The sequence below is a fragment of the Euleptes europaea genome, chromosome 4, assembly GCF_029931775.1.
Source record: "Euleptes europaea isolate rEulEur1 chromosome 4, rEulEur1.hap1, whole genome shotgun sequence".
Taxonomy (NCBI): Eukaryota; Metazoa; Chordata; class Lepidosauria; order Squamata; family Sphaerodactylidae; genus Euleptes; species Euleptes europaea.
Window position 1 is genome coordinate 120,024,913 of NC_079315.1, and position 22,453 is coordinate 120,047,365.

Sequence of the window (22,453 nt, forward strand, 5' to 3'; positions counted from 1 at the left end):
TGTTAACACATTTCACAATTACTTTTTCATCGGCATCTAGATGCAAGAATCACTTACAGGAACAATTCCTCGGCTGAAAAACAAAGCATATCTTAGCGCATCCCCCTCAAGGAGGATGACTGTAAAAAAGAGAGAGAGAGAAAGAAATTCCACAAGGAAGGGTTCGGAAGGGGGATTAAAATGACAATGAATACACACAGGAGAAAGAAAATGGAATCAGTGTTCAGTGTGGAAGCAGAGCAGGGGGAAGGAAGCAATTGCATCTTTTGGTCGTTCTAAGCTGAGAAGAAGGAGGAGGAGGAAGAGGAAGAAGAGGAAGAAGAAAAGAAGAAGAGGAAGAAGAAGAAGAGGAAAAAGAGTTGTTTTTTATATGCCGACTTTTTCTGCCACTTAAGGAAAAATCAAACTGGCTTACAATCACCTTCCCTTCCCCACAACAGACACCCTGTGAGGTAGGTGGGGCTGAGAGAACTCAAACAGAGCTGTGTCTAGCCCAAGGTCACCCAGATGGCTTTGTGTGTAGAAGTGGGGAAACAAATCCAGTTCACCAGATTAGCCACTGCCGCTCATGTGGAAGAGTGGGGAATCGAACCCGGTTCTCCAGATCAGACTCCACCGCTCCAAACCACCACTCTTAACCACTATACCATTCTCAATCTTCATCCCTCTCCCCGCCTTGTGTGCACACAGAGGTTAGCTGCAGGAAGAAGGGGTCAAGGACCGGAGGGAGATGACATGTGGGACACACCAGGCCTGTGTTATGCAACAGGTTTAGGAGATGTGGCTCAATGTTGCACGCAATCCTACTGAAGAGCCAGCGTGGTGTAGTGGTTAAGAGCGGTGATTTGGAGCGGTGGAGTCTGATCTGGAGAACCGGTTTTGATTCCCCACTCTTCTACATGAGTGGCGGAGGCTAATCTGGTTAAACAGGTTGGTTTCCCCACTCCTCCACACGAAGCCAGCTGGGTGACCTTGGGCTAGTCACACTTCTCTCAGCCTCACCTACCTCCCAGAGTGTCTGTTGTGGGGAGGGGGAGGTGATTGTAAGCCAGTTTGAGTCTCCCTTAAAAGGTAGAGAAAGTCGGCATATAAAAACCAACTCTTCTTCTTCTTCTACTCCCTGTCAAGGATACCCTCTTTGAGTCTAAAGGGCACAGCAATGCACCAGAGCACCAAATACCAAAGGCAGTGGCAAAGCGGGGTGTCGGGAAGAACATTGGGAAGATCTGCAAAGTTCTGATTTGTAGTGAACACATGAGGCTGCCTTCTACTGAATCAGTCCCTTGGTCCATCAAAGTCAGTACTGTCTACTCAGATCGGCAGCGGCTCTCCAGGGTCTCAGGCAGAGGTCTTTCACATCACCTACTTGCCTAGTCCCTTTAACTGGCGATGCCAGGGATTGAACCTGGGACCTTCTGCATGCCAAGCAGAGGCTCTACAAACTGAGCCATAGCCCCTCCCCTACAGACACAACTACATAGAAAATCCAGTTGAGATGGGCATTAGTGTCTCCTTGATTTAGCCTTCAGGCACACTAACTGGAGCGTTTATCATGATACATATTTCTCCTCGTTCAAAATGGACCATAGCCTCAGAAGTCACTAATAAGGGCGTCTGCCACTCATACCGCAATTGTCAAATTGTCCTTTTCCAATTCCCTGGAGAACAAAATATATTGCATCTTCGTCTGCTCCGCTCAGAGCTCGAGCTCGCTCAGGAAGCTTCACAGCTGGGTGGAAATTCCAACTAGAGTTCCCTCAAACCCAACCTCAACACTTCTGGCCCCCGCACAAAGCGTTCTCCATTATACAAGCCACCAGGTTTCATAAATGTGAACCCAAAGAGATCTGGCAAAAAAACCATAAGGCAGTCTCCATGAGCATAGACACTCATAGCCCTGAACTTGCAAAAAAAAAAAAAAAAGCTGCAGAAATTAGTAACTTCACTGCAATCCCAATTTGTGAAAGGAAGCAGACTCCACACATTTGTATGCAAAGTGATGGTATTGCTTTGCTCTGCTCTGGTTACACCTCACCTAGAGTACTGTGTTCAGTTTTGGGCACCGCAATTTAAGAAGGATGTAGACAAGCTGGAACGTGTCCAGAGGAGGGCAACAAAGATGGTGAGGGTCTGGAGGCCAAGTCCTATGAGGAAAGGTTGAAGGAGCTGGGTATGTTTAGCCTGGAAAGGAGAAGACTAAGAGGGGATATGAGAACCATCTTTGAGTACTTGAAGGGCTGTCATATAGAGGAGGGTGCCGAGTTGTTTTCTGTTGCCCCAGAAGGTCAGACCAGAACCAACGGGTTGAAATTAAATCAAAAGAGTTTCTGTCTAAATGTTAGGAAGAACTTTCTAACAGAGCGGTTCCTCAGTGGAACAGGCTTCCTTGGGAGGTGGTAAGCTCTCCTTCCCTGGAGGTTTTTAAGCAGAGGCTAGATGGCCATCTGTCAGCAATGCAGATTCTACAACCTTAGGCACATGATGAGAGGGAGGGCATCTTGGCCATCTTCTGGGCATGGAGTAGGGGTCACTGGGGGTGTGATAGTTGTGAATTTCCTGCATTGTGCAGGGGGTTGGACTAGATGACCCTGGTGGTCCCTTCCAACTAAATGATTCTATATCAAAGGACTTCGGGGACAGATTCTTCACCCATCCTCAGAAGGAAACCAAAAATGATTCCTGTACAAGCCAGGAGCACTGAAACTTTGAGCTTTACCTCCAGAGACATACCCTGCCCCTTCAGTTCTTGCCCCTTTTCTCAGGAAGCGACATATTTATCAGTTCCTGTCAAGTCAACCACCTCGACCTGAATGGCTCTGGCTAGCCCCATCACATCAGATCGTGGAAGCTAAGAAAGGTTAGCCCTGGTTAGGACTTGGATGGGAGACCACCAAGGAAGTTCAGGGTTGCCACACAGAGGCAGGCAATGGCAAAACCACTTTTGAATGTCTTTTGCCCTGACTTGGATGGCACAGGCTAGCTTAATCTCATCAGACCTTGGAAGCTAAGCAAGGTCAACCCTAGTTAATATTGGATGAGAGACCACAAAGAAAGAAGCTTTTCTCTCTCTTTCAGAATACTAGAATGGGGGGTCATCTGCTGAAGCTGGAGGGCGAGAGATTCAAAACTGAGAAAAGGAAGTATTTCTTCATACAACCCATAATTCAATTGTGGAACTCCCTGCCCCAGGATGGGGTGTTGGCTGCCAACTTGGAAGGCTTTAAGAGAGGTGTGGATAATGCTGCTGCAGTTGTCTTGTTTGGGGGCTTCCTATAGGCACCTGGTTAGCCACTGTGTGAACAGACTGCTGGACCTGATGGATCCAGCATGGCCTTTCTTATGTTCTTATGTAAGTCCAGGGTTACCATGTAGAGGCAGGCAATGGCAAACCACCCCTGAACGTCTCTTGCCTTGAAAACCCTCCGAGGTCGCCATAAGTCAGCTGCGACTTGACGGCCCTTTCCATCACCACCGCGTCAAGGCAACCAAGCAAGTTTCAAGAGCTCATCGACATTCGGCGGGCGCCTAACCACTCTCTGCCCAGAAGCATCTCGACTTTTGAGTTCCTATTTTAAGGCCTCAATCCATAAGCCTTCATCATAACCTGCAGTTTAAGGGGGGGGAATCAGAATGAGAGAATAAAGAGATAATGATACACAATATGAAGGCAGCCAATCAGCCGGTAACCTCCCCTCCCCTCCCCGCCACCAATAGCCTAACTATCAGCCTCAGCTGCAGGCCAATTAAACTCAACAGTTCACAGGTGTTGGCAGAAACGACTCGCACAAAAGAAAGCCTTCCTTTGGAAATGTTATATTTAAAAGCTGCGAGGTGGAACTGAGAAAGATAAAAGCCGGAATTAAGTTTATTGCCACCTAGCGCTTCGCTCTCGAGCAGGTTCTCGAGCGGGGCCTCCCACCCACATCCCGCCCCACCCCCGGTGTTAAAAGTTTGATGAACATCTGCATTTAAAAATACAGGAAAAGGGTTAGTTTTCCAGTGTAAAGTAGGAAAATGTTTAGCTAGTTGTAAAAGATGTTGATGTTTACGATTATATTATTGGAATGTACTTACTTTTCTGCCTGGATAATAGGTAAAAACAAGAGCTATTAAGTAGTCTGCTCGATTAACTCTCTAAAATGTTGTGTGCCATATGTTATCTTTTTTGTATATCATAAGACGGATATCCCTTACCTTTTACCCATCCCTTTTTTTCCCTCTTCTGTATCCATATAATAAAATAATTTTTTTAAAAATACAGGAAAATGGAAGACATGAAGGGCTCCGAAAAGCGCCGGCTGCTGTATCGGATCCGTCCCGCGCTTGTCCGCTCATTATTATAGGTGCTCGGCAACGGGCGTAAAATATACTTGCCAAGCGGCGACGGATGCTGGGATCTAAGTCAACGCCGCCTGCCGAATTGCCGCAGCTTCCGTAAATATTGCCGGCGCTCGTTCCAAACCCCCCCTCCCCCGACCATAACTCTCACATCCCAAAATAACCATTTCTTTAAATTTTAATGAGAACAAAACCATGCTCGGATCACATGGCACACTCTTCAATTCTTATTAAAAAACACGAGATGGGTGGGCAGGGGAATGAGTGTGGGCCCCGCGACAACCCTCCAGGTCCTCTTAAGCGTTGGGTTGACGGAACGCGCCAGCAAAACGAATTCCCACCGCCCTCTCTGTGGGCCAGCAAACAAAAGTGTCTCTAAAAACAAATCTCTCTTTGCGGTCCTATAGCAGAATATGTATACAAATTAACATCCAAATGTCTTTAATTCCCTTGATGTGTCTATTAAGCAGCAATTCTCCGAAAGGCTGTTTAACTATCCAAACAGCAGCCTGAAATTATCATCTTTATAAGCTCCCCATAACTTATTGCTCAGTTCCCTATGAAAAGTCATTAATATGGGCCTCTCTCTAGCTTAGTCTCACAGGAGATATTCTGCAAAGGGACGCAATAAAACTGCGGTTTCTGCCATCATTTCATTAAATTTTAACCGGGGCATTGTTTAAAAATGTTTTAAGTTTCATTACATTCCAACATCCCCTGGAAGAGGAGAAAACCCCGCGTGGCACCGAGCTTGTCACTCATCCATCTCCCCTGCTGACATCTCAATATTGTGGGGCAATCTGCGTTGAAGTGGCTCAGATTCCTATCTGAAGTCTTCTTTCGTCTGGTTTCTTACCTTGAAAAAAGGCACAGTTGGGGTTGCCAATATCCAGGTGGGGACTGGAGTTCTCCAGGAATTATGGCTGATCTCCAGTCTGCAGAGATCAGGAGACTGTGGTAGCGTGGTGTAGTGGTTAAGAGCAGTGGCTTGGAGCGGTGGACTCTAATCTGGAAAACCGGGTTCGATTCCCCACTCCTCCACATGAGCAGTGGACGCTAATCTGGTGAACCGGGTTGGTTTCCCTGGTCCTACACATGAAGCCTGCTGGGTGACCTTGGGCTAGTCACAACTTTCTCAGTCCCACCTACCTCCCAGGGTGTCTGTTGTGGGGAGGGGAAGGGAAGGTGGTTGTAAGCCAGTTTGATTCTACCTTAAGTGGTAGAGAATGTCGGCATATAAAAACCAACCTTCTTCTTCTTCAATGACTTTATTTGGAGGGTTTCTCCATCCTGCTGGGTTCCAAATACCATTCTTAAAACAGACATAGTTCAATTCCACCCCCACACACACCCATTCCAAGAATGCATTGATTTAAGCCGGTTTCATTGTTACTAATGCTCTGCTTAATTCTAAAGACAACACGATATTGAACAGAATAATGCCCCACATTAATAAACTTTCCCTTCAAATGGCTAGCAGATTTATTGCATTCGGTTGCTCATATAAACACCAAGATCACTTTCCATAAATCATCATCTGCCTAAAAAGATGGCTGGCGAGGAACTTGATAAAGAAAGGGGGAAAGTTATTAAAAAGTATGTGAAACCTCATTGTAAATGTTAGCCAAAGCATTTTAATCAGGTAAGAAGAGAAGAAGAGCAAGGGATCAGAATAGTGGCCCATCTAGTAGCCAGCCGAAAAGCTCAAGATCAGGACACAGAGCTCTCCCTTTCTGGCTTGTGCCTCAGCAACTGCTATGCTGAGGTACTCTGACACTGAACAGGGTCTGATTCAGTATAAGGCAGCTTTCATGTGTTCGCTTGCACATGCACTCTTCACTCTTGCCACGTGGGAGAATTTGAAAAATGGGGTCACCCACATGAGAACCAGGCCTTGAGGCTTCAAGGTTTATTGACCCCCTCTGCAGAAGCTACATGCCAACACTCCACGAAGGAGTGGCGCTGTGCTCAGGAACCACAGCATGATGCTCACTGCCCAAACGTTGCTTAAGTAAACGTAACCATCCCATTTCACAGGGACTTAGACATAAAACTTTCCACGCATGCAATCTTTAAAGCCGTGCATGTCCTCCAAGCGAAAGTCCAGAATGCCTAGCAGCACCAAGACAAGAGAAGCGGTTATCTCTTTACAGGTCGGAAGGGCAGTAAATAATTGCAGCAGAAAGAAGTAACAGGCTGTGGTGTAGCCCGCTGTGCTTTTAAACAATCTATCGCGGAAAGAGCAAGGAGGCGTGGGAAACCTCCGGGTTTCTGCAGCATTCGCCTGAATGAGGACGTCGCTTTTAAACATCTAAAAGTCAAATCATCTGGAGAACAGATTCCTATAAAATTTATTTTCAGAAACTGATATTTAGCCTGCTGCTATCGGACAAGCGTTAGGCAAATTCTGACAGGTTTGAAAATAACAGAGAGTGACATTTGGGATCCAGTACTCAAGTGTATAATTAGCAAGAGGAGGAGGAGGAAGAGGAGGGGAATTTCCATTCCCCCCCCCCACACACACACAAAACCATTGTTTTCTTTTTCATGGCTTCAAAATGTTCAGAAATTTTCTCTCTTTTCAGACTGGGGATGAGGAAGCCCAGGTTCAAATCCCCCATTCTACCACAAAACTCAGTGGGTGACCTTCCACCAGTCTCGCAGACTAACCTACTAACTGGGTTGTTGTGAGCCTAAAACTGGGGGCGGGGGGAGAAGAAGAGAAGAAGGAGAAGAAGGAAGAGAAGGAGAAGAGTTGGTTTTTATATGCCGACTTTCTCTACCTCTTCAGGAAGAATCAACCCGGCTTGCAATCCCCTTCTCTTTCCCTCCCCACAACAGACACCCTGTGAGGTAGGTGGGGCTAAGAGAGTGTGAGTAGCCCAAGGTCACCCAGCTGGCTTCATGTGGAGGAGTGGGGAATCGAACCTGATTCAGCAAATTAGCATCCGCCGCTCATGTGGAGGAGTAGGGAAATCAAACCCGGTTCTCCAGATCAGACTCCACCGCTCCAAACTACCGCTCTTAACCACTACACCATGCTGGCTCTCTGTCCACAGAAGGCTCAGCTGGTGGTCAGGGTGGCTATTTGGCTTGCTTCCCAGCTGACTGCATTGCGAGGGAGACAAACGCAGAATGAGGCAATTGGGATGATCTTCTCTCTTCAGGCAACTGGTTAGCTCTGCTGGAGCTTGAACCCATGAAGGCAGAGGGGTACCGGGTCCAGCATCTCTATTGTGAAAGTGCTGCCAAGGGTAGCTTCCAACTCTACTTCTTCATGCTGATAACTAAGATGTGGAGACGGGAGTGAGGTGGGACAATAGCTAAACACGCATTCCTTTGCAAGAAATTGAACTGGGCACAACCAACTGGAGGATCACCGTTAAGGAGCTTGGCCAGTCATATCTTTGGCCATTTACTTCACACTTAGAATCACAGAATCATAGAGTTGGAAGGGACCACCAGGGTCATCTAGTCCAACCCCCTGCACAATGCAGGAAATTGACAACTACCTCCCTCCCCCCCACACACACACAGTTGACCCCTACTCCATGCCCATAAGATGGTTAAAAATACCTTCCAGTATCCCTGGCCAATCTGGCCTGGAGGAAAATTTCTTCCTGACCCCAAAGTGATGATTAGCATTTGCCTGTGCGTGTAAGAAAGGGCCACGACAGCCAAACACTGACTCAACCCTTCCTCTCATGATCTGCCTAAGGTCATAGAATCAGTGTTGCTGACAGATGGCCATCTAGCCTCTGCTTAAAAATAGGGCTGTTGAAATTCGGAAAAATTCAAGTCTGGGTTTAATTGGCCTTTTTTTCGGGAAATCCCGAATGCCAAATTCCCCTATACTGGTAAAGGTGGGAAATCGGCTTTAAATTCAGGATTCCTGAAAAATTCGGCCATTTAAACCCATTAAACTTATTTTGCGGCTTTCGCAGCTCCTGGGGGGCATTTTTGCAGGTAGAGGTCCCAATCTGGAGAACCGGGTTTGATTCCCCACTCCTCCACATGAGCGGCGGAGGCTAATCTGGTGAACCGGGTTGGTTTCCCCACTCCTACACATGAAGCTAGCTGGGTGACCTTGGGCATGTTACAGCTATGTTAGAGCTCTCTCAGCCCCACCTACCTCACAGGGTGTCTATTGTGGGGAGGGGGAGGTGATTGTAAGCTAGTTTGATGCTTCCTTAAGTGGTAGAGAAAGTCGGCATATAAAAACCAACTCTTCTTCACTTCAGAGTCAGAAAGGAATTTTCCTCCAAGCCAGTTTGGCCCAAGAATCCTGGAGGGTTGTTGTTGGTTGTTTTTTTTTTTTTTTTTTGCCTTCCTCTGGGCATAGAACAGGGGTCACTGGGGGAGTGCGGGAGGGATAGCTGTGAATTTCCCGCAATGTGCAGGGGATTGGACTAGATGACCCCGAAGGTCCCTTCCAGGTCTCTGCTTCTTCTTGGAGAACAAGTAGCTTCACCAGGATTTACTGCTGAACTCACGGGGTCCTTGCCGTCTATACAAGGAGCTGGGATTGGCTGGCAATCCCTTGACGTCCTTCACTTTCCCTTCTGAGTTTGTGCGCCGGAGAGAGCAATTGGCAGGTGGCTAATGGTAAAGGATAACCAGGCTGCCTTATCCTATTTACGTCAAGAATATGTTTGTCATGCTGTGGACAGCAAGACAAATCAGGGTCTAATTAGCTCAGTCAATTCCTTCAGTATTATCCTTTCAGTCTACACTGAGTTATTAAAGCCATGGAAATACAACACTACCGAGACAGCGGTGATGGAAGTAAGATGTCAGAAGCTTATTAGCCGGAGTTGGAGGATGTGGCGGCAAAACAGGCAAACTATGATAAATACAAATCGGCTAAATGGCAATCCATACCGTCACCTCGCATTTGCAGGGCACACTTTCTCCTCCAGAGGACTCTGCGGTATTTCGGTGCACTGATGAGCAACCGCCACCGCCCTGATGCGCCATCGGCCGAGACACTAACGGCAGCTATTTAAATGGCAGCCGTTCTTGCTGCAACTAACGTCAACGGTACAAATGCAAACAGCGCCGGCAGGAAACAAAAGCACAGAGGCCTCAAGGCAGCGAGAACCACTCGGCTTGACCCTTTTGTCCTCAACCACAAGGACATGTAACGGCCTTCATTTGTGCTGGCCTCTTTCTCCCACTGTCTAAACCAGTGGTGGCGAACCTATGGCACACGTGCCAGAGGGGGCACTCAGAGCCCTCTCTGTGGGCACACGAGCCATCGCCCCAGCACAGAGTCCGCCTGAGTTTGGTGCTGCGCGGAGGGGACGGCTCGCCTCGGGCACCAGCTGCTGGAGGAGGGAAGGAAGGGCGCTGCTGCTGCTGCTGCACTCCGAAGGCACGAGGTGGAGAAGCCGGCACAGGGGCGCAGCACGGGCTGTCTCCGGGTTGGACGCGGCGCCTTCTCCTTCCCGGCCCAGAGTTGGAAGAGCAGCTTCTCGTTCTCCCGATCAATGGCTCCTGGGGGCCAATGAAGCCGGTACTGTGAGCGGAGGAGGATGGCGCACCTATTGCTTCTCCCAGCACCGGCTGCGGGGTTTGGGGCGTTTTTGGGGGGAGGCCGATCCAGGTGCATCCAGCGGGACCTGTTGTTGCGGCTCCTGTCATGGGCAGAGTAGGGAGGACTAGTCTCTTCCGAGGAGACTTGGGGGGGAGCGAGGGATGAAAACTGGCAAACTTCCCGCTGCTTTCCAGCTGAGCCGGGTTCTCCATCACCCCCAGCGTTTAGTGCCTGGTGGTGCAGCGAGCGCGAGTTGTTTTTTCTAAACTAAAACCTCAGTATTCAGGTTAAATTGCCGTGTTGGCACTTTGCAATAAATAAGTGGGTTTTGGGTTGCAGTTTGGGCACTCGGCCTCTAAAAGGTTCGCCATCACTGGTCTAAACCGATCACGGGAAACACCATGGGGAAGGGAACTGTCTTTTACTTAGGGTATTTGGTTACTGGTGCACAACTGGAGACATCGGACAAATAAATTAGAGGAGGGATGTAGAGCAGGTGCAGAGGAGAGCGATGAGGATGGTGAGGGATCTGGAGACCAAGTCCTATGAGGAAAGGTTGAAGGAGCTGGGTATGTTTAGCCTGGAGAGGAGAAGACTGAGAGGGGATATGATAACCTTCTTCAAGTACTTGAAGGGCTGTCATATAAAGGATGGTGCTGAGTTGTTTTCTGTTGCCCGAGAAGGTCGGACCAGAACCAATGGGTTGAAATTAAATCAAGTCTAGACATTAGGAAGAATTTTCTGACAGTCAAAGCGGTTCCTCAGTGGAACAGGCTTCCTCGGGAGGTGGGAAGCTCTCCTTCCCTGGAGGTTTTTAAGCAGAGGCTAGATAGCCATCTGTCAGCAATGTTGATTCTATGACCTTAAGCAGATGATGAGAGGGAGGGCATCTTGGCCATCTTCTGGACATGGAATAGGGGATCACTGGGGTGTGTGTGTGTGGGGGGGGAAGGTCCCAGGTTCAATCCCCAGCATCTCCAGTTAAAAGGACCAGGCAGAAGGTGATGTGAAAGACCTCTGCCTTAGACCCGGGAGAGCCGCTGCCAGTCTGAGTAGACAATACTGACCTTGATGGACCAAGGATCTGATTCAGTATGAGGCAGCTTCATGTTTGAGCTTCCTTCTCAAGGAGCACGCACTTCCACGGAAACCATTCTGTTTGCTATTCCTCTTTGATCCTAGGACAGGACGTGGAGGCAAACGGTTTCCTCCACCATGCCACACGTGCCAGGAAGCGTGTGATTTATGGAAGTTATTATTCACAATGATAAAGAGCTTGAAGGTTAATTTATATTTAATTGTTTTAAACAAACCTAGGAGGAAAAGTGCACGGCTTTTGTCCCCAAGGGACTGGACATGCAACGTACCTCCAGATGGCAGCCAGCTCTAAGCACAGCCGCTGATGCCCCCCCAGGCAATCTATTTCTATAGCAAACACACACACCCCAGGTACACTTTGCCTAACCCCTCTGTAGCTGAGGGAGAGGGGAAACAGAACCGCTCCATTTGTTTATTTCTCCTACCAGTTTAGCCACAAGACACGAGAGAATGCGAACAACTGCGAGCAGCCCAGAATCTTCGAGCCAGGGGATCAGCAGATGCAGGGAGGATTTTGTACAAATAAGAAACAAAAGCTGGGCAGCTGTGCTCACAAACAAACAGATTAATATGAGAAAGACGTGGCCTGGCTAAGGACGTAGCTGTTCCTTTCGAGAGAGAGAGATTCAAAAATACCTTCCCCGTGTCCCAAGTTCAGCCCGTGATGCCGGGCTCACAAGCCGGGGTCCTCCAAGATGCAAAGCGTTTCCACAATTTCTCGCCAAAATAAATTGGATTCTTTCCACTGTTTGAGATGGCAGCGGAGCAAAGGACTGTATAATTAGGTCAGAGCTGATTACCTAGAACAAGGGCAATTTTCTTTATGTCTGAGTAAAGCTGGGTGGAAAACGGCAAGAAAAGAAAGTACATTCAGGAGTCACCGAGAGACTGTCGAAAATCCTTCTTGATGGGAGCGATTTAACTACATTTTAATATAGATGGTATTTTCTATTAATGTCAGGCCGGAAACTTATTGCTCCGCATATCTCATCACCCGGGCTATCTCTGCATCTGTCTGAGTCAACTTCGGTGACCACTTTAATATTCACTTTACAATTAATGCTGCTTTTTTATGGCTCGCTAGAAAGTAAACCAATTTCAGCCCAGCTCCTCAGTATTGAATTTATTATAAAAAGTTATGTACTTAAAACTCCTATAATGAAACCGGAGGCATCATGAGATATTAACCCAGAGTTAATGCTGAGAAAGCCAGTTTGAATAATTCAATTCATGTCACCTTAAGTATCTTTTCAAATGGAATTAACTTTATCTCGCCAAAAAAGGAAGCGCCACGTTCCAGTTACTGATTATTGAATCCACAAGGGCTCCGTCTTAAATCATCACAGTGCCCCTTTCCCCCCAAATAAAGTCTGGGGGCACGTGTCACGGCTGGCTGGCGCCAAACCAGAGCTCCAGGCCCTGCCCCTTGACACAAGCATCCCCAGCTCCCGGAGACTTAGCATGCCCGTGAGTTTCACATTTCGGCCTGAAAGTTGGAGCTTGAGAGAAAGAGACGGATTTTCTTTTCTTGGCAAAATCCTAACCCAATTTCATAAACGGCAGCACCTCCATCAAAACGTGACAGGTATCGCTTTCCCTAAACGGCTTTCAAAAAAGGATTAGTCACCTTCACGGAGGATAGTTAGGGAGTGATACAAGGCTAGATGGGCCACAATCTGACCCAGAATGGTTACTGGTATGGAGGAGGGTGGCTTCCCTGGCTACTGTTTCCATAGGTATATTTTCCCCAACATCGTAAAGTGTATTTCCACAAGGTTTTCACTGCCTATTGGCTTGGATCCCCCGGAAAGTTGCCATTACATGATGGTGTTCCACCTGCAAAAGTACAACTTTCTCATCTTCCCTCGCTCCCTGAAGCCTGAAATGACACCCCCCCCCCAGTTTATGGTATAGTGGTTAGGAGTGGCAGACTCTGATCTGGTGAACCGGGTTGGTTTCCCCTCTCCTTCACATGAAGTTGGCTGGGTGACCTTGGGCTAGTCACAGTTCTCTATGAACTCTCTCAGCCCCACCTACCTCGCAAGGTGCCTGTTGTGGGGAGAGGAAGGGAAGGAGATTGTAAGCCGGTTTGAGTCTCCTTAAAAGGGTACAGAAAGTTGGCGTGTAAAAACCAACTCTTCTTCTCCTCCTAGAGGTCCACCAGGAATAGCATTTCAGGGGACATTTTGGGCTGCAGCAAGTGGCAGAAGGCAAGTAAGTTATGTTTTATGGGTGGAAATCCTCCTGCCCATGGAAATTCTATGGTGGACCCAAGCCATTATCCAACCCCTTCACCAAGTGAACCCTCCCCCCCAATACACTTTTAAGGGAGACCAAGCAAACAAAGCCAAGCCCCGTGGAGCAGAGTGGTAAGCTGCAGTACTGCAGTCAAAAGCTCTGCTCATGACCTGAGTTCGATCCCGACAGAAACCGGTTTCAGGTAGCCGGCTCAAGGTTGAGTCAGCCTTCCATCCTTCCGAGGTCAGTAAAATGAGTACCCAGCTTGCTGGGGGTAAAGGTGACTGGGGAAGGCACTGGCAAAACACTCCGTAAACAAAGTCTGCGTAGAAAACGTCGGGATGTGACGTCACCCCATGGGTCAGGAATGACCCGGTGCTTGCACAGGGGACCTTTACCTTTTTTTAAGCAAACAAAGGAAATGTTTTCACGGCTTCCAGCAGAATTGTCTGCTGCCCCCAAGGCAATACCAGGAAAACAGATCACATGAACAGCATTTTAACTGGAATATTGATAACAGCCAAACAGCAAGTCTTCATGTCAGACAAGGATCTGCATAGGCAGACCTAGGGAGGGGGAAATATCAGGAGGATAAACAAATGAGTTTTGGAGGCATGCCCATGCAAGATTCCGGAGCTCCGTTTTCCTTTGATTAAAATGCTCCTCCTTGTCATCTCGTGGCTCTTGATGTTGCCATTTTGGCCACGACTTTGTTCACAATAATCACCCAGTGCCCCCATCTTGGAAGGAATCAGCTGGGTCAAGAGCTGTATGCCCACTGACTTGTCCACACACCCCTCCCGGGATTTTAGCACCTCTATCAGAACTTGTTTGGGAAAACAGTGAAACAGGACACTTTAAAAATAAAACTGGTCTCTGAAGTCAGAAGCATATCTAGCAGATGGCAATTTGCGGCTTTCCCACGAAGGGAGCTTTGACTCTCAAAAGCTCGTACCCTGAAATTCTTGTTGGTCTGAAGGTGCTACTGGATTCGAGTCTAACTACGCCTCAGTGTGGTGCTTGTGAGTCCACCCCAAAAGGATGCCTGTAACAACATAAGCAAAAGATGGTGGCGCTCTCGTGAGCACGCGCCTGTGAGTGGAGGAGACACTCACCTGTTGCTCCTTCTGCTTGGCGGCCTCCAGCTCCGAAAGAGAGTGCGTCAATTTTTCTTGCTGCTCAGAGAGATACTTCTGATAAAGGCTCAACAGTTCCTGGCATTCTCTGTACTGCTGCTGCAGGGGTGAGACGGCGAGTTAAGGATGGAAAACATTTCTCGTGGAAGAGCTGGGAGGGGGGGGGACAAGAAATCAAACACACAGCAGTTTAGTCTGTGAAAATTGGGTTTAGCTGTCCGGGAAAAAAGATGCGGGTAGAAAGACAATACCAAAGCAGGGATGAGGCCGACTCTTTCAAAAGTCTCTCAAAATGACAAGTTATGGGTGTGGGCAGCAAAAGATGCATCTTTCCTTGGCTTTGTTCCAAATTCAGTGTAAGGATACGTGTCAGTCACCAAATGATACTCAGTTTTGCTTGGTAATTTTGACCATCTAGAGCAGGGATGTTGAACTCATTTGTTACGAGAGCCAGATATGACATAAACGTCACTTGGTGGGGCAGGGCCATGGGTACCATAAAATTTAATGCCAGGTACCGGAGATTCAAACTTTATAGAAGAACCGGCAAAGCCAATTAATGATATTATTTTTTCACTTTAAATACAGACTTGTTTAAAACAATAACAATCTTAATGGTGTTTTCTTTTATTTATCAGTCATTGATAATTGACACCTCGGGACTGGGGGTGGTGGCCAGCGAGCCCACAGCAGACTCGCCAGCCCTGATTGGGAGGGGGGTGGCTGCCTAGCGGGCCAGATAAGAGTCCTCAAGGGGCCGGATCCAGCCCCCAGGCCTTATGTTTGACACCCCTGATCTTAGGGATGCCGACCTCCAGGTACTAGCTGGAGATCTCCCACTATTACAACTGATCTCCAGATGACAGAGATCAGTTCCCCTGGAGAAAAGGGTCACTTTGGCAATTGAACTCTATGGCATTGAAGTCTCTCCCCTCCCCAAACCCCACTCTCCTAGAGCTCCGCCCCAAAAACCTCCTGCTGGTGGCGAAGAGGGACCTGGCGACCAAACCTGATCTAGAGGCTTCCAAGCTTATGAGTAAGTCTCTATCTTCAGAGCAAAATGATGGCATGCATCCTTCCCCGCCCCCATACACAAACACCACATAGAGAAGGCATCCCCAACCCTCTTGAGCCCGCGTGCACCTTAGACACAGCGTGGTGGGCACAGCGTCAAAATGACGGCCACAAAATGGCAGCCACAGCTTTACCTTCAGTCTCGCAGTGAAGATCCTTGTGCTGTGGGGGCAGAGGCTACCAAAGCCACGTTGTTGATATTTGATGCACAGCCAATCAAATATCCAAAGGCCAATTAGGAGCCCTGCTGGGCAAAAGCCCCAACTGGCCCCACCCACTTTCTAAAAGCATTTGGTGGGTGCCAGGAAGAGCGTCAGTGGGCGCCATGGCACCCACAGGCACCACGTCAGGGAACCCTGGCATAGACCCCTGTGCCTCTCAACTTTGGCTCAAGTTTTCCAAGGTAGAAGCATGTTCTTGTGCATGCGAACATATATATGTTTCATCAATGCTGAAATCTCCACCACTGGTTACGTTCCTCACCCACACTGCTCTGGAGAGCCAGTATGGTGTAGTGGTTATGAGCGGCGGATTCTAATCTGAAGAATCGGGTTTGATTCCCCACTCCTCCACATGAGCGGCAGACTCTAATCTGGTGAACCGGGTTTGATTTCACACATGCAGCCTGCTGGGTGATCTTGGGCTAGTCACAGTTCTCTCCGAACTCTCTCAGACCCACCCACCTCACAACGTCTCTGTTGTGGGGAGAAGAAAGGAAGGAGATTGTAAGACGGTAGAGAAAGTCAGCATATGAAAACGAGCTCTCCTTCTTCTCCAAGCCTCAAGAGCTGGGTATCCCCACCACGCCCTTCTGAAGCAATGTGACGGAGAAACAACAGAACTCAACAGGCGAGTGCCATTACTAAGTGCTAGAGAGAGGAGTCAAAATGAGAAGCGGTGCTAAAATACCAGATATGGCCCAACACAGAGATGCAACCGCCGGAAGTGCGGGTGATTTATTCATAAGTGGTCCATGTGGTCATCAATTTGCCTGACTACAACCCCCTACGCAAAGCCTTCCGCCAGCTCCCCCACGGCTCAAACGCGGCTTGGCAGGCCTTTCGGAGGCCTACGACAAATTTTGGACAGTGATCTAGAGGCACGGCAAACTGTGGCATTTGCAAGGATATTAGCAAAAGCGCCCTGCTCTTGCTCGCAGCATTGAAATTCCGGGAGGAGATAAATCGGCTCTTCACCTGTCACTGCGTAATTCCCTTCCCTTGCTCATTTAACATGGTAAACCATTTACCCGTCTTCCCGCCCCCCCCCAGCCCGCGCCTGTTCCTCTCCCCGTTCTGAGCTTTTAATTATACATGCAGACAAGACGAGGGCTCGTTGTCCAAAGAGATTCCTCCCAAGGAAGGTTTTAAACAACAAGTTGTCACAATTAAAGAAGGGAAGCGAGCGGCCCCTTCTTCCGATTGCAAGACAGCGGAGATGTGCTGGGAGCTAATCGCTACGCCGGGGCATTTTTATGTTGAAGCAATTTTTTTTTTTGCCAAAGTTCTATAAAGTAAGGCCACTGCTCTATTTTTCCCTATTATCAATCCCACTTTTCAAAAAAGAACGACAGGCTCGCCAAGATTTGAAAAATAAGTTTCTATATTCCTGTAAAGTCCAGTATACCACTGGCCCTGGCATTTGGAGGGTGACATTTGGAGGGTGGCAGATTCAAAACAGGTAAAAGTATTTCTTTACGCAGCACATAGTTCAATTGTGGAACTCCCTGCCCCAGGATGTGGTGATGGCTGCCAACTTGGAAGGCTTGAAGAGGGGAGTGGTCATGTTCATGGAGGAGAGGGCTATTCATGGCTACTAGTCAAAATGGATACTAGTCATGATGCATACCTGTTCTCTCCAGGATCAGAGGAGCATGCCTATTATATTAGGTGTTGTGGAACACAAGCAGGATAATGCTGCTGCAGTCGTCTTGTTTGGGGGCTTCCTAGAGGCACCCGGTTGGCAACTGTGTGAACAGTCTGCTGGACTTGATGCCTTGGTCTGATCCAGCATGGTCTTTCGTATGTGCTGGCACTGATTCACCCACGATTTTCGGGGTGTAAGCTTTCGAGAGTCAAAGCTCCCTTCGTCAGGCTGGATTCAAACCTAGCTGTTCTACTGCAGACCAACATAGCTAACCTCTGAAACTAATTCATTCACACATGCTCAACTGAAGATCTTGTTCACACACGCTGCGGCCCAGAAGTGCATCCCCCATCCAGTATGCATGTCCCTCATTTCTGTTACCCAGATGTAGAACTCGGCATTTATCCTTGTTGAACTGCATCCTGTTCACATTCGTCCACTTTTCCAGTGTGTTCAGATCTCGTTGAATTCTATCTCTTCTGGAGTGTTCGCTGTTCCTCCCAACTTGGTGTCATCTGCAACTTCCTATCGGTGACAACAGTGGTCCAACAATGGAGCCAATTACCACAGAGGGCAATGCAGAGCTAGGCTCTTCCCCAGAGACTGAACAACCATCTGTCACGGATGCTCTAGCTATAGTTTTCCTGCACTTAGCAAGGGGCAAACTAGACAGCCCTTGACCTGGATAGCCGAGGCTAGCCTGATCTCAGACACTAAGCAGGGTCAGCCCTCTTTAAGACTTGGATGGGAGACCACTATGGAAGTCCAGGGATGTTACACAGAGGCAGGCAATGGCAAACCAGCTCTGAATGTTGCTTGTTTTGAAAATCCTACAGGGTCACCATAAATCAGCTGTGAGTTGATGGGGGGAAAAAAAGAGAGAGAGAGAGAGACCGTATCCTATAAGAGCCCTTCCAGCTCAAGGACTAACATGCACACACACCAGCCCCCATTCGCTGACACCTCCTCTGTTGGCCTCCTAACCTATGACCAGACCACCTGTCGCGGACGTATGGCCGTGGACACCCCCTGCTATCATATACACACTGACACCTCACTTTGCTGGTTACCTACATTGCTGATTTTCCAATTTGCACGCAAGCACACAGCTTTCAGCAAATGCCATCTGAATACCCCCCAAAAGCAGAGAATCTTGCTAATGGAGGTGACAACTTGATACCTCCCACCTTTTTAAATATAATTTTATTGAAAATTCAGGAAAAAAAACACGCATAACAAACTCAATCATCCCCATACATACAGTATAGTCCAACTTCCAGAGGATCAATTTTAAATTTATCATTCAAGCATACAAGATAAAAAGACAAAAGCAAAGGCCTATTCAGCTGTCTTTCAATACACTGCTTAATCTTAAACTATACCAATAATATTAATCATTTCTACCTATTCACTTAATCTTCACTTGGCTAATAATCTCTATTCACCATTCCATATAAGCTATATCATATAGCCATTGAATTTATTATCTAATATTGCTATTCCAATTATTTTTCCCATTTTTTTTCAAATAAGCGCAAATATACCTCAGACCCTCTTTACTTAGTTATAGATACTGCCCACCTTTGAATAGCAAGAAGGGCTCCCCCGCCCCCAAAGGGGTTTTCTGTTGGGCCCAGGGAGGTTCACAGACGGCAAAACTGGGCACCTCCTTGCGTCAAGGCCAAAGAACATGAGTTGCTTGCAATGCACTCTTTGTGCCTTGTAACAAGGTAGAAAGACTAAGCAACAGTATAAATAAGCTAATTGTGTTCCCGAGCCAATGGACGAGGGGGGCTCGGGCTGTTTTACAGCTTGGCGTGTTCCTGAAATGATTTGTGGTGGTCTCCCGAGTCTTTGCCAGCGATGATGTATATAAAAGGAATTTTTTATGCCAGCTGTAACCGCCGGCAGTAATGTTTATAGTAGGTGAACATATTAGCCTGGACGCAGGGCATGAATTTTACTCTTGAAAAAGCCCGTTCGTTTATACAGCCCAAGAGTTAAATGTCGGCATTTGAAGACAAATTATGGGCAAATTCATTTAAATCCCGTTGCTTGGCAGAATATAAATAATGGGTTGTCCCATCGTTATCAGAGTTAGATGCACCTCTGCTCTCCTCCCACATGGGCGTCCAGCTTATTTAGCTCATGGATTCTTTCTCGGCAGAGCCAGGGCAACCAATAGGGACCAAAGTTCATGGTTTTAGGAGGGGCACCCACAGTAACAGAGCCCCCAGATTCCCAATTATCAAAACGATTAGAAAGCAGTAGGGACAGTTGCCTGTTCAACTTTGATCCTTCTTTCCGTTGCTCTTCCACAGTGATTTATTATGAATGATGGGGGAAGGGGTTTCTTAAGCAGAAAGAGAACAATTTATATCCATGGAGGTTGTCATAAAACAAGCAGTAGGCAGTTTGGGACAGAAGCACCTCCCCAGTTTAATAGATGCGGCTTTTTAGGGTCACGTGAACACATATGAAGCTGCCTCCTATGAATCAGACTCTTGGTCCATCAAAGTCCGTATTGTCTACTCAGACCGGCAGCGGCTCCCCAGGGTCTCAGGCAGAGGTCTTTCACATCACCCACTTGCCTAGTCCCTTTAATACAGTGGTTCCCAAAGTGGGCAGTACCACCCCCTGAGGGGCGGTGGGATTACCTAAGGGAGCACTAAGAGGCAAGGGGGCAGCAGGGGGCGCTAGAGGTGGGCCCCTTCAACTGTGTTGTTCACTAATTTACAATAGATCAAGCTATGGCACCATGCTGGCAAATTTGGTGGAAACTATCAGAATTTTTTTCCAGACTTTGAAGTGCTGGTACTACTGGATCAAGTTTATCAATTTTATTGTCAAAGGCTTTCACGGTCAGAGTTCATTGGTTCTTGTAGGTTATCCGGGCTGCGTAATTTTGTTGAATAAATTTCAACTAAAAAATTTTAATTTGATTTTGAATAGATGTGCAATTAATTGTTACTGTTTTGAAAATTTATTATCTTCTTTAGTGTGGCATGCAAACCCCTATTTTGAATAGTGCTTCTTATAGGATAGGGTAGGGGACACTGGGGTTGAGTTTGTGGAACCAAGGGGACAGTGGCCTGAAAAGTTTGGGAACCACTGCTTTAACAGTAGATGCCGGGGATTGAACCAGGGACCTTCTGCATGCCAAGCAGATGCTGTACCACTGAGCCAACGCCCCTCCCAATGGGAGAGCATGGGAAGCTGCCTTATATGGAATCAGGCCATCAGTTCATCGGACCTGGTGCTGTCGACTTGGATTTGTGGTAGCGAACCAATGAAAAAAAGTGGTTATAGTGTCCAACTGAGGGACATGTACGCCTGCACAAAACGGAAAAATTCAGAATTTGTTATTTTCCAAGGGTGAAAAAACACTATCGAAGTTAATAATTTGTTTAGCTTGATATTCAAAATATGAGAGTGTACAAGACTGTTTCTGTCCGAGTAACACACTCCTTTACTACAAATTTAGTGTTTTCTGCTTTCAGCCTTTCAGTGGGAAAAAAATCACACCAAGATATGTGTGTCAAGGCAGTGTGAAGTTCTATCTCGTTTACTGTGTACATTTGTAATTTGTAATTTTGCTACTATTTTTAAATTCCATAAATATTCCACATACAATTTTATAGGCTAAGTTATAAATTATGCATTTTACAGTGTCAAAACAAAAAAACTGGTATGAAAACACTGCGTATATTTCCATTTTTTTCTGAAGTTCCATTCCCCCACCACCACACACACATAAAACCATTGTTTTCTTTTTCATGGCTTCAAAATGTTCAGAAATTTTCTCTTTTTTCAGACTGGGGATGAGGAGGCCCAGGTTCAAATCCCCCATTCTACCACAAAACTCAGTGGGTGACCTTCCACCAATCTCGCAGACTAACCTACTAACTGGGTTGTTGTGAGCCTAAAACTGGGGGGGGGGGAGAGGAAGAGAAGAAGGAGAAGAAGGAAGAGAAGGAGAAGAGTTGGTTTTTATATGCCGACTTTCTCTACCACTTAAGGAAGAATCAAACCGGCTTACAATCACCTTCCCTTCCCCTCCCCACAACAGACACCCTGTGAGATAGTTGTGGCAGAGAGAGATCTAAGAGAGCTGTGACTAGCCCAAGGTCAGCTATCAGGCTTCATGTGTAGGAGTGGGGAAACTCATCTTTGTTCAGGAGTATGACCCGTTTAGCTTGCAAATTTCAATTATTTGTTTGAATACTCCTTTGTATCCATAAACTCCCTATACACAGAAAGCTAGCATTATAGGGGGGAAAGCTTTGCAGCTGGCCTTCTACATGCTGTGTTAGGATAGCTCTATGCATTACAACTCATGCAGGAATGCTGCTACTGCACAAAGGTTTTATGCAGTACATGTATGCAACATAATTTACTTCCATATTTTGGGCATTTGCTGTAGTATATTTGACCTAGCTTTTAATTTATATGTATTATGTTTTAAATATGTGTGTATGATATTTTATGACTGTTTGCCGCTCTGAGCCTGGCTTCAGCCGGGATATAGAGCAGGTAAGATTTTAAAAAAACAACCCAGTTCACCAGATTAGCCTCTGCCACTCATGTGGAGGAGTGGGGAATCAAACCCAGTTCTCCAGATCAGAGTCCACCCCTCCAAACCATCGCTCTTAATCACTACATCACGCTGGCTCTGCCACTTTTAACCACTACACCACGCTGCTCTCCTACCACTCAGGGTGGTCCGTCTGGCATCGACCAGAGCCCGGGGCCTTTTCCGTCGTGGCACTGACTCTGTGACATAGGCTCTTTGCAGATGTGAGAGAGGCCCCCTCCTTGGAGATCTTCAGGAAGTTCAGCGAGGCCTGCCTGTTTGCCAGGGCTTTTGAGAGGGTTTGAATGGCAGGCATCTTTTAAGGCAGGGGAGAGACTTGGGGTTTGCTATTTTGTTTTTAAGTTTTAGCTGGGGATGCAAGCCGCCTTGAACCATGTGGAAAAATTGGGTATAAATGGTTTAATAAATAAGTGTTTTAATTAATAAATAAGTAAGAGCCACAAAATTAATTCTTCAACGGAACAGTCCTTTTGACCCCAAGATGGGTCTTTCTGACATTTCAACCTGGGAACTTAGCGACTAAACCAGAAAGCATTCCCCAGGCCCCTTTTCCTGTTCTTCACAGATACTCTT

The 22,453-nt window shown here is 47.2% G+C and overlaps 1 protein-coding gene across 1 annotated transcript in view; it reads right to left on the bottom strand.

The window, feature by feature from the left end:
- Positions 1-22,453, bottom strand: part of KIAA1328 (KIAA1328 ortholog) — a 229,045-nt gene that overhangs the window by 112,340 nt on the left and 94,252 nt on the right. The window contains exon 6 of the mRNA XM_056849086.1: positions 14,326-14,453. Within this exon, the coding sequence (XP_056705064.1) occupies positions 14,326-14,453 (128 nt within the window). The remainder of the gene's footprint in view (positions 1-14,325; positions 14,454-22,453) is intronic.